The 14,422-nt window shown below is 42.5% G+C and overlaps 1 protein-coding gene across 10 annotated transcripts in view; it reads right to left on the bottom strand.

Moving 5' to 3' along the window:
• The window catches only part of LOC103695484 (probable peptide/nitrate transporter At3g43790), a 58,553-nt gene that overhangs the window by 17,260 nt on the left and 26,871 nt on the right, over positions 1-14,422 (bottom strand). For all 10 annotated transcript variants that reach the window (XR_005509712.1, XR_005509711.1, XM_039121899.1 and 7 more), the window contains 2 exons: positions 10,389-10,433; positions 10,159-10,247 (listed from right to left, as the gene is read on the bottom strand). Coding sequence is in view for 8 of the 10 variants with exons in the window: in XM_039121899.1 (XP_038977827.1) it covers positions 10,159-10,247; positions 10,389-10,433 (134 nt within the window). In the remaining 2 variants the exon portion in view is untranslated. The remainder of the gene's footprint in view (positions 1-10,158; positions 10,248-10,388; positions 10,434-14,422) is intronic.

Here is a 14,422-nt window from a genome sequence, read left to right as displayed (position 1 = left end):
GCACGGGTTCGACGTTCATCGCATGAACGCTTGTTTCGAGACCTTTCGTAATTAGGTAAGAATTAAAACTTTTAGAACTAATAGGAAGATCAAATCTTCACCTTGCGCGGGTAGATGATCACCGCGAATCTGAATTCGTGGTTTTGGAAGAGGGTTCGTTTGAAGCCGTTCAAACGTCCGGCCTCTACGGGTATCCACACGAAGTAGAGAACCGATCAAAGCTTTCTTGTCTTCCCGGGGTGCTAGCTCCCTTGCAAAGACTCCTTTGATGGCTGATCTCTTCTCTTTCTTTCAACTCTTGAAAGTGCTTGAGAGGAGGAAGAAGAAGAAGGAACTCAAGGAAGAAGAACACAGCTTCTGCAGCCTTCTTTCTTTTCCCTGCGTTGGAAGAAGGATTGGAGGAAGAGGAAGACGCCAACGCTTGGACCTTGCTCTTCCTTTGCTTGCGGCTGAACCAAGAGAGGAGAGGGGAGGGTGGCGGCAGCAAGAGGAGGATGAAAAGCTCTCTTAGGGCGCCGGCCTCTAGTCCTCTTTAAAAAGGGATTGGAGCTCCTAACTTTTAGGAGTTCCAATGACAACCTACCAAATAAGAAGGGGGCGCCGGCCCTAGCTCCTCTCTTCTTGTCGCCCCAAGCATTTGGAGAGGGGCTGATGCCCCTCTTAGTTGGTTAACCTAATCCTCTTCCAAAGAGGATTAGGTGCCTCTCTCATGGTTTCATCCTAATCTAATTAGGATTGGCCAAATTGGGTTCAATCTATGCTAGTCCTAATCCAATTAGGACTTGAATGAACCATGACTCAATTGAACTCTTCAATCCTAATCCAATTAGGAGTCATGTTGATTCATTAGATTAATAATTAATTTAGACTTAAGGAATCCTAATCCAATTAGGATTTGTTTAATTTTAGTCCTAATCTAATTAGGACTCTATTTGAATCCGAAGTCCTAATCCTATTAGGATTTCTAGGAATCCTACTCCAAGTAGGAATCCAATTTTAATTCAAAACTCCTAATCTCATTAGGATTGAGGAATCCTATTCCAAGTAGGAATCCCAGTCCTAATCCAATTAGAACTCTAGGTATCCTATCCGAAGTAGGATTCTTGTTTCAAGTCCAATTAATTAATTCCCTTTGTTCTTCTTCAACTTCTTATCAATCAAATTGATTTCTTGTGATTCCTAATCACGATTTCAACCATCGGATCGGTCAATACTTCTAGTGTGTGTGACCCCATAGGTTCTATTCTGACTGGTAGTGAGATATATTGTGATCTCTATCACTATATCATTGAAAACTCCTTTCAATGGGTTGGAACGATTCCAACTCAACTCATTGGGGTTTATCGATCATCAAGATAATCCCTATGAGTCCCACCATCCACCAGTGACACCTAGCAGCATGTAGTGGCTACCCAGCAGAATGGAATGATGAACCTCTAGGTGCAGTTAACATGTGATATAGTCCTACTATCGTGGATCCCTACAGGACGGAGGTCATGGACAACTCGTCAAACCCCATCGTCTGTCATATGTCAAGATTTATTCGACTCGAGTTCGATAGTGAAAAACTCTTTCTCCACTGTGCATACTGCCCCGGCCGAGATCTTACGAACTCAGTCTTATAAATCACATAGGATCTCTCCTTATCTATCAAGGTCGATAGATTCCATATAGGTGCATACCCTACTCCTACAGTGAACTTACTGCAGCCAATCTACACTGCATGGACCCATATGGCTAGAGACCATGTATGTGTGCAGTCAAACTACAATAACCTCACTGTGAGTAGCCGAAGCACCGCAGGTCAAAGGACCAGTCACACTACTGCAACATCAAGCAAGTCACTGACGAGTGGATAGACATCCAAGTGACTTCTTGTATTGGTCACGCTCAGTACCCTTGTTCTCTAACAAGCACCTGCACTATCACTTCAGTGTCCCTACACTGTGGACTCAAGTCTCGTCCATCCAGAAGGAGAGTGATCTGTGCACTGATCGGATCGATCACCGTCCTTGTGATGATCCTTTGATCAGTAGCATTTAGAAATTAATCACCAATGATACATGGCTCAAATTCTCAACTCTTGAGAATATGTATCATCATCTTATTAATTTCTTGGACGATTCATAGACACATAAACAATATGAATGAAAAAGATGCCTTTTATTTATTCAATAATAAATAGTCAAGTACAAAATTATGTCCCTAGAATCAACAATGTGTCAGCCAAATTGGCTTCTAGGGCATACATCTAACAATCTCCCACTTGCACTAAAGCCAATTGGTCATATATCTTAGGCCCATCTTCTCAAGGTGGGCTTCAGTCTTTTGCTGACTCAGCTGCTTAGTGAAAGGGTCTGCCACGTTATCCGCGGAGTCTACTCTCTGTACCTCTATATATTTCTTCTCCACATAGTCGCGTATGAGGTGAAAGCGCTGCTCTATATGCTTAGACTTCTGATGAGACCTTGGCTCCTTAGCAAGGGCTATGGCGCCATTGTTATCGCAGTAGAGTGTTATGGCATCTGATGTCATCACATCCAGCTCTGCAATGAATTTCTTGAACCAGAAGCCTTCCTTAGCAGCTTCAGAGGCGGCGATGTATTCGGCTTCCATAGTCGAATCAGCAATGATCGGTTGTTTAGAACTCTTCCAATTCACCGTACCACCATTGCACAAGAACACGTATCCAGATGTTGACTTCCTGTCATCGACATCAGTCATGAAGTCTGAATCTGTGTACCCTTCTACCTTTAACTCTGATGATCCTCCAAAAACCAAGAATAAATCTTTAGTTCTTCTCAAGTACTTAAGAATATTCTTCACAGCTGTCCAGTGTTCTTCACCTGGATTCGACTGATATCTGCTTGTGACACTCACAGCAAGAGCTATATCAGGTCGTGTACATAGCATGGCATACATGAGGCTTCCTATTGCCGATGCATAAGGAATCTTGCTCATGCGTTGAATTTCCTCAGATGTGTTGGGGCACATCTTCTTGGAGAGATGAATTCCATGCCTTAGGGGTAAGAGACCCCTCTTGGAGTTTTCCATGCTGAACCTCTTCAGCACCTCCTCTATGTACATTTTCTGTGACAGGCCAAGCATCCTTTTAGATCTATCTCTATAGACCTTTATTCCCAAAATATAGGATGCTTCCCCAAGGTCTTTCATGGAGAATTCTTTTGACAACCAGACCTTGACCGAGGTTAGCATGGGAATATCATTCCCAATCAGGAGAATGTCATCTACGTACAGTACGAGAAAAACGACAGCACTCCCACTAACCTTTTTATAAACACATGGTTCCTCCTCGTTTTTGATGAAATCAAACGTTTTGATTGCATCATCGAAACGAGTGTTCCAACTCCGAGAGGCTTGCTTTAGTCCATAGATGGACCTTTGCAGCTTGCAGACCATGTGATCTCCATCACTGGAAGTGAAACCCAAAGGCTGTTTCATATAGATATCTTCATCAAGATATCCATTCAGGAAAGCAGTTTTCACATCCATCTGCCAGATTTCATAATCATGAAATGCTGCAATGGCAAGCAATGTTCGGATGGATTTTAGCATGGCTACAGGTGAAAAGGTCTCCTGATAGTCAATGCCTTCGCGCTGACTATACCCTTTCGCCACAAGCCTTGCCTTATAGGTCTCTACCTCTCCATCCGAACCTATCTTCCTTTTGTAGATCCATTTGCATCCAATAGGTACAATACCTTCTGGTGGATCTACTAAGGTCCAGACTTGGTTGGAATGCATGGAGTCTATCTCTGACTTCATAGCTTCCAGCCATTTCTCGGAATCGATATCAGATATCGCCTCGTTGTAGGTTTTGGGATCCTGTATGTGATCCCTATCCCCCACTAGGAACATTTTCTCTGTATCCTCTTCTAGTATACCTAAGTATCTATCGGGAGGATGGGAGACCCTACTAGATCTACGCGGTGGTTGAGGGACATCGTGTACTGGCTCCTTATGAATAGGTTCTATAGGATCCATGACTCGTTGCTTTTCAGAGACTTTCTCTTCAAGCTCAATTTTCCTCCCACTGCCTCTATCAAGGATAAACTGATTTTCCAAGAAGATGGCATGACGGCTCACAAACACATTGTGATCCTCTGAGACGTAAAAATTGTATCCTAATGACTCTTTAGGATATCCTATAAAACGAGCACTTATGGTCCTAGCCTCTAACTTGTTCGCCTGTAGTCGCTTGACGTGGGCCGGACATCCCCAAATCTTGAGATGACCCAGACTTGGTTTCTTACCATGCCATATCTCATACGGTGTGGTAGGAACGGATTTAGAGGGAACTCTATTCAATAAATAAATCGCTGTGAGTAAGGCATCTCCCCAAAGGAACATAGGTAAATCAGTGAAGCTCATCATGGACCTGACCATATCCAATAGGGTCCGATTTCTCCTCTCTGACACCCCGTTGAGTTGAGGTGTACCCGGAGGTGTCCATTGTGAGACTATGCCGTTTTCTTTGAGATAGTCCCGGAATTCCCCACTAAGGTATTCTCCTCCCCGATCTGATCGAAGAGCCTTAAGAGGTTTTCCAGTTTGTTTTTCTACTTCATTTTTGAACTCTTTGAACTTTTCAAAGGATTCAGACTTGTGTCTCATAAGATACACATACCCATACCGTGAATAATCATCGGTAAAGGTAATGAAGTAAGAATAACGTCCCCTGGCTAGCACATCGAATGGGCCACATACATCTGTATGTACTAGGGTAAGTATTTCAGTGGTCCTCTCCCCATGTCCTACAAAGGGTAGTCTGGCCATCTTTCCTTGAAGACAGGACTCGCAAACTGGATATGACTCGGAAGTCAATGAGCCTAAGAGCCCATCTTTATCCATTTTGTTCATTCTATCTTCTCCAATATGGCCAAGTCTGAGGTGCCACAAATATCTTTGGTTTATCTCATCTCTGGATCTTTTGGATCCTTTGGCACTCACATCTTGCTCGGTAACATTCACAGATACATCCATATGTAAATGATAGAGACTGTCAATCATGAAACCACGTGCGACTATTTTATTTCTTAAATAAATAGAACAGCAGTCTTTGTCAAATGTAAAAACATGACCTTCCTGTGCTAGACATGAAACAGAAATCAAATTTCTGCTAGCAACAGGTACATAATAACAGTCTCTAAGTATTAAACTAAATCCAGACGGTAGTCGCAGATGGTAGGTGCCCACAGCCACAGCAGCAACTTTTGCCCCGTTGCCAACCCGAAGGGTTACCGCACCTTCTGCCAGCCTTCTACTTTCCTTTAGACCCTGCATGGTAGTGCACAAATGAGCACTAGAACCAGAATCTATAACCCAACTGGAAGTAGAAGAAACCGTTAGATTAGTTTCAATTATGAGCAAGTCTATACCTTCTGAAGGTGTGTCACCTTTCTTGTTCTTCGGGCTCTCGAGGTATGAAGGACAGTTTCTCTTCCAGTGGCCTTCGACATTGCAGTGGAAACATTTTCCTTTGTCGTTAGCCTTTTTCTTTTGAACTTCCTTCTTTGGCTTCTTGTCTTTCTTCTGCTTCTTTGTAGGTTTCCTTTTCTTCCAAGTAGACTTTCTCTTGGAACCAGAAGTCAACTCAGCAGCGAGGACATTGCCCCTTGAACCTTTCAAGGCTCCCTCAGCAGTTACCAACATGTTGATTAGTTCAGTCTTAGTGCATTCAATCTTATTCATGTGGTAGTTTACTATAAACTGACCAAATGAATCAGGAAGTGACTGTAGGATCAAATCCACTTGCAATTCCTTGTGCATGTCCATACCGAGCTTCTCAAGCTCCTCTAGGTCCTTGATCATGGTCAGACCGTGATCATGAACAGACTGCCCTTCGCGCATCTTCGCTTTGAAAAGCCTCTTGGACACTTCAAAACGAGCTGTGCGACTCTGCTCACCATACAACTCTTGTAAGTGTGCCAGTATGTCCCTAGCAGTCTTTATATTTTCATGCTGGCATTGGAGTTCATTAGACATAGATGCCATCATATAGCATTTTACTCTAATGTCATCGTCCAACCACTTTTTTATGCATCTCACGCTGAACATCAGTGGGACGTGCTGGTAATGTGGGGATATCTGAATCGAGTATATAACCTATCTTCTCACAGTCCAAAACTATTTTGAGATTTCTAAGCCAGTCCTTGTAATTGGTTCCGGTCAGTCGGTTGGTCTCAAGAATACGGGTCAAAGGGTTTGAACCCGACATTGTATCTGCAGAGAGTAAAGATTCTAGTTAGACTTTTGTACTTGATCCTAATCTGTCCTAAGGTCTTTTAGAACAAATGTGACTCCCACTATTTTCTCGAATTCCTCACACTCCCCTGGTAGGAAAACGGAAATCCCACACGACTAGGGTTTCTAGTGGGTACTGCGGTCCCACCAATTTACATGCCACCTCACCTAACAGTTATTGGTGACACATAGATGGATGAGTGTACAACTCTTGTACAATGCTTCTCAAGCATGTTGCAGTGCAACTTGGTCTCTAAGCCATGAAGACCTCACCTAACAGTTATTGGTCCCATTTCTTAGTTAAGTCAGACCCACTGTATAACCGTAGGAATAAAGTCGTCATTGGGTCCTCACCTAACAGTTATTGGTGCCCAACCCCACCTTTACCCTACAACATCTCATGTCTATAGAGAGGTCCAGCCCCCCAATGCAACTTGACCACTGTATCCAGCCGAAACAAGTCAACATCAGAAAGGCCTTAGCAGCTCTACTACAGTGGAAGACCTATTGACTTAATATTGGTTAATCAGGTCTTAGTGTTTGCAACTTGAGCCTTTCATAAGAGGTAATCGAACAATTGGCCAGGTAAGCAGGTGGGAGGCTCCCCTTACTCAGAGAGTAAGGTCCTAATTAAGTAACCACCTTTCATGCTTTCCTAGACACCAATTAGATCAATTAATCTAATATGACTTGCTCATGTCGGTTCACTCTCGACTTGATTGAGGAGGTTTTGATTTAGGTCTCAATTGGGTTTGCTACATCACATGTAGACCTATCTACCCGACTCTCATTCACATCACATGCAAACGGCGCATTGCAGGCAGTTATAATCGCGGCAATAATTAAAGCTAAACTTTAACTAGGTGATGATCATGGATTCTAATTAGGTCGTATTACAAGCACATGCACATCAATTGATCAAGTGGTCTTCAACTCTTGAATTGGTTCCAAGCCTCCTTGATTCGATCCTTGATCAACCCTTGATCCCATCGCCATCAACCGCTTGGATCACCTTTCATCTCATGCCTTTGCTTCAACTTGATCGTTGATGTACATCACATCACAGAAATACAACCAGATGTAAAATAAAAATAAAAATAATTTACATCTCCTTTTAGGAGGCACGCATGCCTCTCAAAACATCAAATAAGATGCATGCAAGCATCTGAAAAATTACATGACATCGCAGATCACATCGCAGGTCATTACATTTGATACCAAAAGGGGTTGAATCCTATGATCATCACCGTATGCTACAATTATAATTTTCAGATCTGAAACTTAACTGATTATATCATGACATAGGTCGCTGATCATGCTAATCATGATTCTAAACTTTGTAATCCCATTAACAATGCAATTAGAATCATCTTTTTATCACATAAAAATCAGCATGTAAAAATCTGCACCCCTGAAAAAATCTGCATGCAGAATTTTTCAGCATGCATGATCAATCAATTTTCAGATCTAATAAGCCTTTAGTTATTTAATTCTTACCTTAATCTACGAAGCCTAGGCTCTGATACCACTGTTGGGAACCCGCCCATGCCGCTGATATTTCAAAAATTTTCAGATGGCAGCGGAATCGGCATGCACGGGTTCGACGTTCATCGCATGAACGCTTGTTTCGAGACCTTTCGTAATTAGGTAAGAATTAAAACTTTTAGAACTAATAGGAAGATCAAATCTTCACCTTGCGCGGGTAGATGATCACCGCGAATCTGAATTCGTGGTTTTGGAAGAGGGTTCGTTTGAAGCCGTTCAAACGTCCGGCCTCTACGGGTATCCACACGAAGTAGAGAACCGATCAAAGCTTTCTTGTCTTCCCGGGGTGCTAGCTCCCTTGCAAAGACTCCTTTGATGGCTGATCTCTTCTCTTTCTTTCAACTCTTGAAAGTGCTTGAGAGGAGGAAGAAGAAGAAGGAACTCAAGGAAGAAGAACACAGCTTCTGCAGCCTTCTTTCTTTTCCCTGCGTTGGAAGAAGGATTGGAGGAAGAGGAAGACGCCAACGCTTGGACCTTGCTCTTCCTTTGCTTGCGGCTGAACCAAGAGAGGAGAGGGGAGGGTGGCGGCAGCAAGAGGAGGATGAAAAGCTCTCTTAGGGCGCCGGCCTCTAGTCCTCTTTAAAAAGGGATTGGAGCTCCTAACTTTTAGGAGTTCCAATGACAACCTACCAAATAAGAAGGGGGCGCCGGCCCTAGCTCCTCTCTTCTTGTCGCCCCAAGCATTTGGAGAGGGGCTGATGCCCCTCTTAGTTGGTTAACCTAATCCTCTTCCAAAGAGGATTAGGTGCCTCTCTCATGGTTTCATCCTAATCTAATTAGGATTGGCCAAATTGGGTTCAATCTATGCTAGTCCTAATCCAATTAGGACTTGAATGAACCATGACTCAATTGAACTCTTCAATCCTAATCCAATTAGGAGTCATGTTGATTCATTAGATTAATAATTAATTTAGACTTAAGGAATCCTAATCCAATTAGGATTTGTTTAATTTTAGTCCTAATCTAATTAGGACTCTATTTGAATCCGAAGTCCTAATCCTATTAGGATTTCTAGGAATCCTACTCCAAGTAGGAATCCAATTTTAATTCAAAACTCCTAATCTCATTAGGATTGAGGAATCCTATTCCAAGTAGGAATCCCAGTCCTAATCCAATTAGAACTCTAGGTATCCTACCCGAAGTAGGATTCTTGTTTCAAGTCCAATTAATTAATTCCCTTTGTTCTTCTTCAACTTCTTATCAATCAAATTGATTTCTTATGATTCCTAATCACGATTTCAACCATCGGATCGGTCAATACTTCTAGTGTGTGTGACCCCATAGGTTCTATTCTGACTGGTAGTGAGATATATTGTGATCTCTATCACTATATCATTGAAAACTCCTTTCAATGGGTTGGAACGATTCCAACTCAACTCATTGGGGTTTATCGATCATCAAGATAATCCCTATGAGTCCCACCATCCACCAGTGACACCTAGTAGCATGTAGTGGCTACCCAGCAGAATGGAATGATGAACCTCTAGGTGCAGTTAACATGTGATATAGTCCTACTATCGTGGATCCCTACAGGACGGAGGTCATGGACAACTCGTCAAACCCCATCGTCTGTCATATGTCAAGATTTATTCGACTCGAGTTCGATAGTGAAAAACTCTTTCTCCACTGTGCATACTGCCCCGGCCGAGGTCTTACGAACTCAGTCTTATAAATCACATAGGATCTCTCCTTATCTATCAAGGTCGATAGATTCCATATAGGTGCATACCCTACTCCTACAGTGAACTTACTGCAGCCAATCTACACTGCATGGACCCATATGGCTAGAGACCATGTATGTGTGCAGTCAAACTACAATAACCTCACTGTGAGTAGCCGAAGCACCGCAGGTCAAAGGACCAGTCACACTACTGCAACATCAAGCAAGTCACTGACGAGTGGATAGACATCCAAGTGACTTCTTGTATTGGTCACGCTCAGTACCCTTGTTCTCTAACAAGCACCTGCACTATCACTTCAGTGTCCCTACACTGTGGACTCAAGTCTCGTCCATCCAGAAGGAGAGTGATCTGTGCACTGATCGGATCGATCACCGTCCTTGTGATGATCCTTTGATCAGGAGCATTTAGAAATTAATCACCAATGATACATGGCTCAAATTCTCAACTCTTGAGAATATGTATCATCTTATTAATTTCTTGGACGATTCATAGACACATAAACAATATGAATGAAAAAGATGCCTTTTATTTATTCAATAATAAATAGTCAAGTACAAAATTATGTCCCTAGAATCAACAATGTGTCAGCCAAATTGGCTTCTAGGGCATACATCTAACAATCAAGTATTAGCATTAATATAGAACGGAAGACACTGTGAATACTTACAGAGCTCCTCCACCTGCAGGTGCAGCTGCTTTAAAAAGAGACATTGCAGTTACAGACATACCATTTGCAGCACCTCTTTGCTGTTGAGACTGCAACCATGTACGTATAAGGTTAAATAAAAAATGGTTATGTATAACAATTATTCTTAATAAAGCTTATTTTCTTAGAAGTTATAGGAGAATAAGAACAAAAATGCATCATAGTTACATTTAGAGGAATAGGGAACTTACCACAGCATTGTTCTGTAGAATGTTGAACCCAGTGATTATTGTTACCTGATTTCATTTAAATTAATACACATAAGAAGAGCATTTCAAAAAAAATGACATGAAGTAATATTAAAGAAGTAACCTACATGGAAAAGCAAACAGATACAAATTTATTTTGATTATTTGTAAATAACATTAAGAATGCAATGTCAACTGTTAATCCACAAACATTTGATGAGGTTCTTTAACAGCATCATGTTGTTTTAGGCATGTACTGAATTAGGTCAATAATACCAGTAATTGCCCGATTAATTTGATTATATTCCAAGCAATTTTTGCGGAGATCCAATACCAGTGCATCATAAAAACAACAGGATTTTCTGCTTGAGAAACAGCTTAGAAAACAAAATGCATTGACACAAAATTAAGTTGATTATAGAGTTATGCATGCTCATTAGTTTCATTTAGGAAAACTCCCTCTCCCTCCCACTCCTTCTCATGAGAACTTGAGTTAAATCTTTGTTGGTCAGCCAATCATGCTTTAACAGAATTGTAGCATATACAAGCCTTGTAACAATCTAGGAACTCACCCAAAAAGACTAGCCAGAAAATATTTCTTGATTCCTTGGCCCTATTTATGTAGCCAAGATCTGGCTAGTGTATAGCCGATATGAGTTACATGGATCCCACATTCCATCCATTTAAGCAATGGTATCCTTGCTAAACAAATGATCCAAATCCAATCACAAATACCATAATTGAACCATGGTCAGCTCCAAATAGGCCCATGCTGCAATGTTCCCTAGTCCACATAGGCTACATACCAGGTCTGCTTTGATACTATTTATAATGACCTAAGACCTCCCCCGAGAAGCTAGTTGGAAGGTATTATTACCCAAGATCTACCTATTGCATAACTGATGTGAGACTAAACACATGTTTGCATGAGTCCTCACAAGCCCTTGCCTACAACTATAGGTATGGGCCATGCCATCCCAACTATACATTAAACCTTATAACAAGGCAAAGATCAATTGGTATGAGTTCCACTGAGGACTAAGAATGAGAGAAGCTTGATATTGTTGTTTCCTAGTTCTTCATAAAAAGGCAAAGATCAATTGATACACTCATATAAAAGGATTGAGCATATGATAGAAGCCTAGCGTGGCTGTTAAGAAAAAGGAATTTCTCATGTCCAATTCATCGAAAGCATTATTAATGAGGAAAAAAAATAGATCTTGACAAAAGACGGTAGACAAAGTTTAATGGCTCACCATTTACAAGCAATGACTTGAAGTTTTTTTTAAAAAAAATGGCAGGATAATAGACCAAACTGGATTACCATATGACTTGAATTGTTTGATAAACTTAGTTCGTAGTCACAGGCAAATGCTGTAAATAAATGGTGGCAGGTGCAGGGTGGAGCTAACTGCAACTATGGGTGGGGGAGGATTTCCAAAAAAAATACATTAGTTCTTTCTGCAACCTAGGTAAATAAATTCTGACATGGCAGATTTAACAACACCTACTCTTAAAGGATAGAGACAATTCGGCCGATCAGGACGGTTTGATCTTTAAAATCCCCCGAGCACCCTCCCTCCTATTCTCTCCCCCCCCCAACTTCCACCATGATCGGAGCTTCAAAGCCCCATAGGTACCCAATGTCAAAGGCTCCACCAGTACCTGATGTCAAGGCCACCATGATTGATCGACACCAATGCCAATGCTAACAATCTCGAACAATGCCGACTCTGACTCCAATGCACTTGATCACCGTCAATGTCCTATACGCCTCTCTTTCTCCCACCCTCTCCCTCCTCTCCACATCTCTCTTTCTTCCTTTCATCTTGCCTCCCCACCCTCGGTCTCATCCTAGTGTTAGGGTTAGGGTTTTCTCTCCCTTTCCCTCTATCTCTCTTTCTTCCACTCCTCCCTTCCCCCTCTCTATGGGCCCCTCTCTCTCACTTTCTCCCTCCTCTCTTTTTCTCTCTCTCCTCTCTCTCTCTCCCTCTACCAGCTTTGGTATGTCGGATGGTATAGTACATACCAATACCACACCAAGCTAGTTGCTAGCTAGTACAACCCCAAATACCAGTGCAACAAATTTTACCTACTCTCAACTCCAACAACTCTTGTAAATAGACAACACAAGTTAAAATAACATGAGACTATTGCACATCAGCTTTGTTATTCTAGTAGTGAGTGAGAGATGACAAGCAAAACAATAAAGGGAAACTCAATAAGATCTGTAATATCATAATACCACTAGTGAGTTGTTTCTTCCCATAAAAGTAGTGAGTGTTACAAGCCAGTGAGATATTATCTCTATACTTCTTATCAAGGATGGTCGAACTATCCCGAACTAGGCGATTTGGTGTGTATTGAACCAAACCATCCAGGAACTTGAATTGGGTTGAACTATTTGGTTCTACCTAGTTTCAAGCTATTTCAGATTGTAATGGACTAAACTAGGAGATTAGGTTATTTAAAATTTGAGTCACGACTCCTCTCGATCCTTCTTCCTTTCTCCCGATCTTGCTTGTGTATGCCTTCTTTCCCGTTCTCCCGATCCTCCTCTCCCCTCTGCCCTCTTCCTTCTCTCCCTCTCTCGATCCTCCTCTCCCCACTCTATCAATCATCCTCGTCTCTCGTGAATCATGAACCCTTGCTAGAATTAGGATTTCATCACTGTCGCTGCCACTATCGCCAACCAAGGTTGGTAGAACCAGTACCCGGACCCATGCCAGTTGCCCAATAGTATGATATGGTACATTACCATGCCGCGTCCACTTGTGGCATACGACAAAGGGGAGCCTGAGAGGGAAGGGGAGAGGGAGAAGAAAAGAGAGGAAAAGAGAGAGGGAGGAAGGAAAAGGGAAAAGAAGGGAGGGAGAGAGCTTTCAAGCCCTCAATCCTCCATCTATGTCATAATGAAAGAGAGGAAAAGAGAGAGAGGGAGGGAGAGGGAGAGGTTGAGGGAGAGGAAGGGATGGAGAGAGGTCAAGAGACAGAGAGGGAGAGAGCTTTCGAAACCCCTCTCCTCCAGTGCGGCATAACAAGCGTGGAGCCTTTATTTTGGTTTCGAAACAGAGGCTCCACCCCTATTATGCCACCCGGCGGCCTCTCCCTCTCTCCCTCCCTCTCTCCCTCTCCCTCTCCCTCTCCCTCTCCCTCCCTCTCTTTTTCTCTCTTTTATTACGCCATATTCAGAGAAAAGGAGGCTCGAAAGCCCTCTTCCTCTTCCTCCCTCGACCTCCCTCCCTCTTCCTCTCTCTCCCTCCTTTCCTCCCTCTCCCTCTCCCTCTCCCTCTCCCTCTCCCTCCCTCCTTTCCTCCCTCTCCCTCTCCCTCTCCCTCCCTCTTTCTCTCTTTACCTCTCTTTCCTTCTCCCTCTCCTCCTCCCTCGCTCGTGTCTCGAACTATGGGGTGAAACCATACCGGTCCGCTTTTGGTATGACTCATGCCCGGAATCGGACGGTTTGAGGTGGTACAACGAACCATGCCACCAACGATGATGATGACCACGAACCTACCAAAACGACAACAATGTTGGATACACACTATCCCTCCATCCGTCCCTCTCTCCCCACCCCGTTCTCTCTCCTCCCTCTCCACACTCTCCCTCCCCCCCTTTGGATTCCATTGTGCCTTGAGTCAATATGGTACATATTGGAACTATATCAAACTAGTAGCCAGCGGTATGACCTTGTTACTGGTTCGGCGAAGCTTATTTGATATTTTTTTCTGAGACTAGCAATGCATTTCTATTGTTATAAGGTGCACTTTATATTTCTCCAACAAGGCATTTAGGTGCCATTTGGCATCATTTTCATTTTTTCAGAAATAAAAAAATAGAATTTTCATTTTTATTCTTTCCTAAATTTTTAAACATATAAATATTGATGCAGGAGCATGAGCCCAAGCATGGATGCATGCGTGGAGATGTGATCCTCATCCTTGGGCATATCTAGTTATATTGGGTCCTAGTGTTTCGACGCCCAATTACATTGAGTCCTAGTCATGTTGAAGAGTCCTAATTTATTTGGAGTCTTTATA

The sequence above is a fragment of the Phoenix dactylifera genome, unplaced genomic scaffold, assembly GCF_009389715.1.
Source record: "Phoenix dactylifera cultivar Barhee BC4 unplaced genomic scaffold, palm_55x_up_171113_PBpolish2nd_filt_p 001268F, whole genome shotgun sequence".
In the NCBI taxonomy this organism is placed as follows: Eukaryota; Viridiplantae; Streptophyta; class Magnoliopsida; order Arecales; family Arecaceae; genus Phoenix; species Phoenix dactylifera.
The sequence above is the reverse complement of the archived record's forward strand: the minus strand, read 5'-3'. Positions and strand labels throughout refer to the sequence as shown.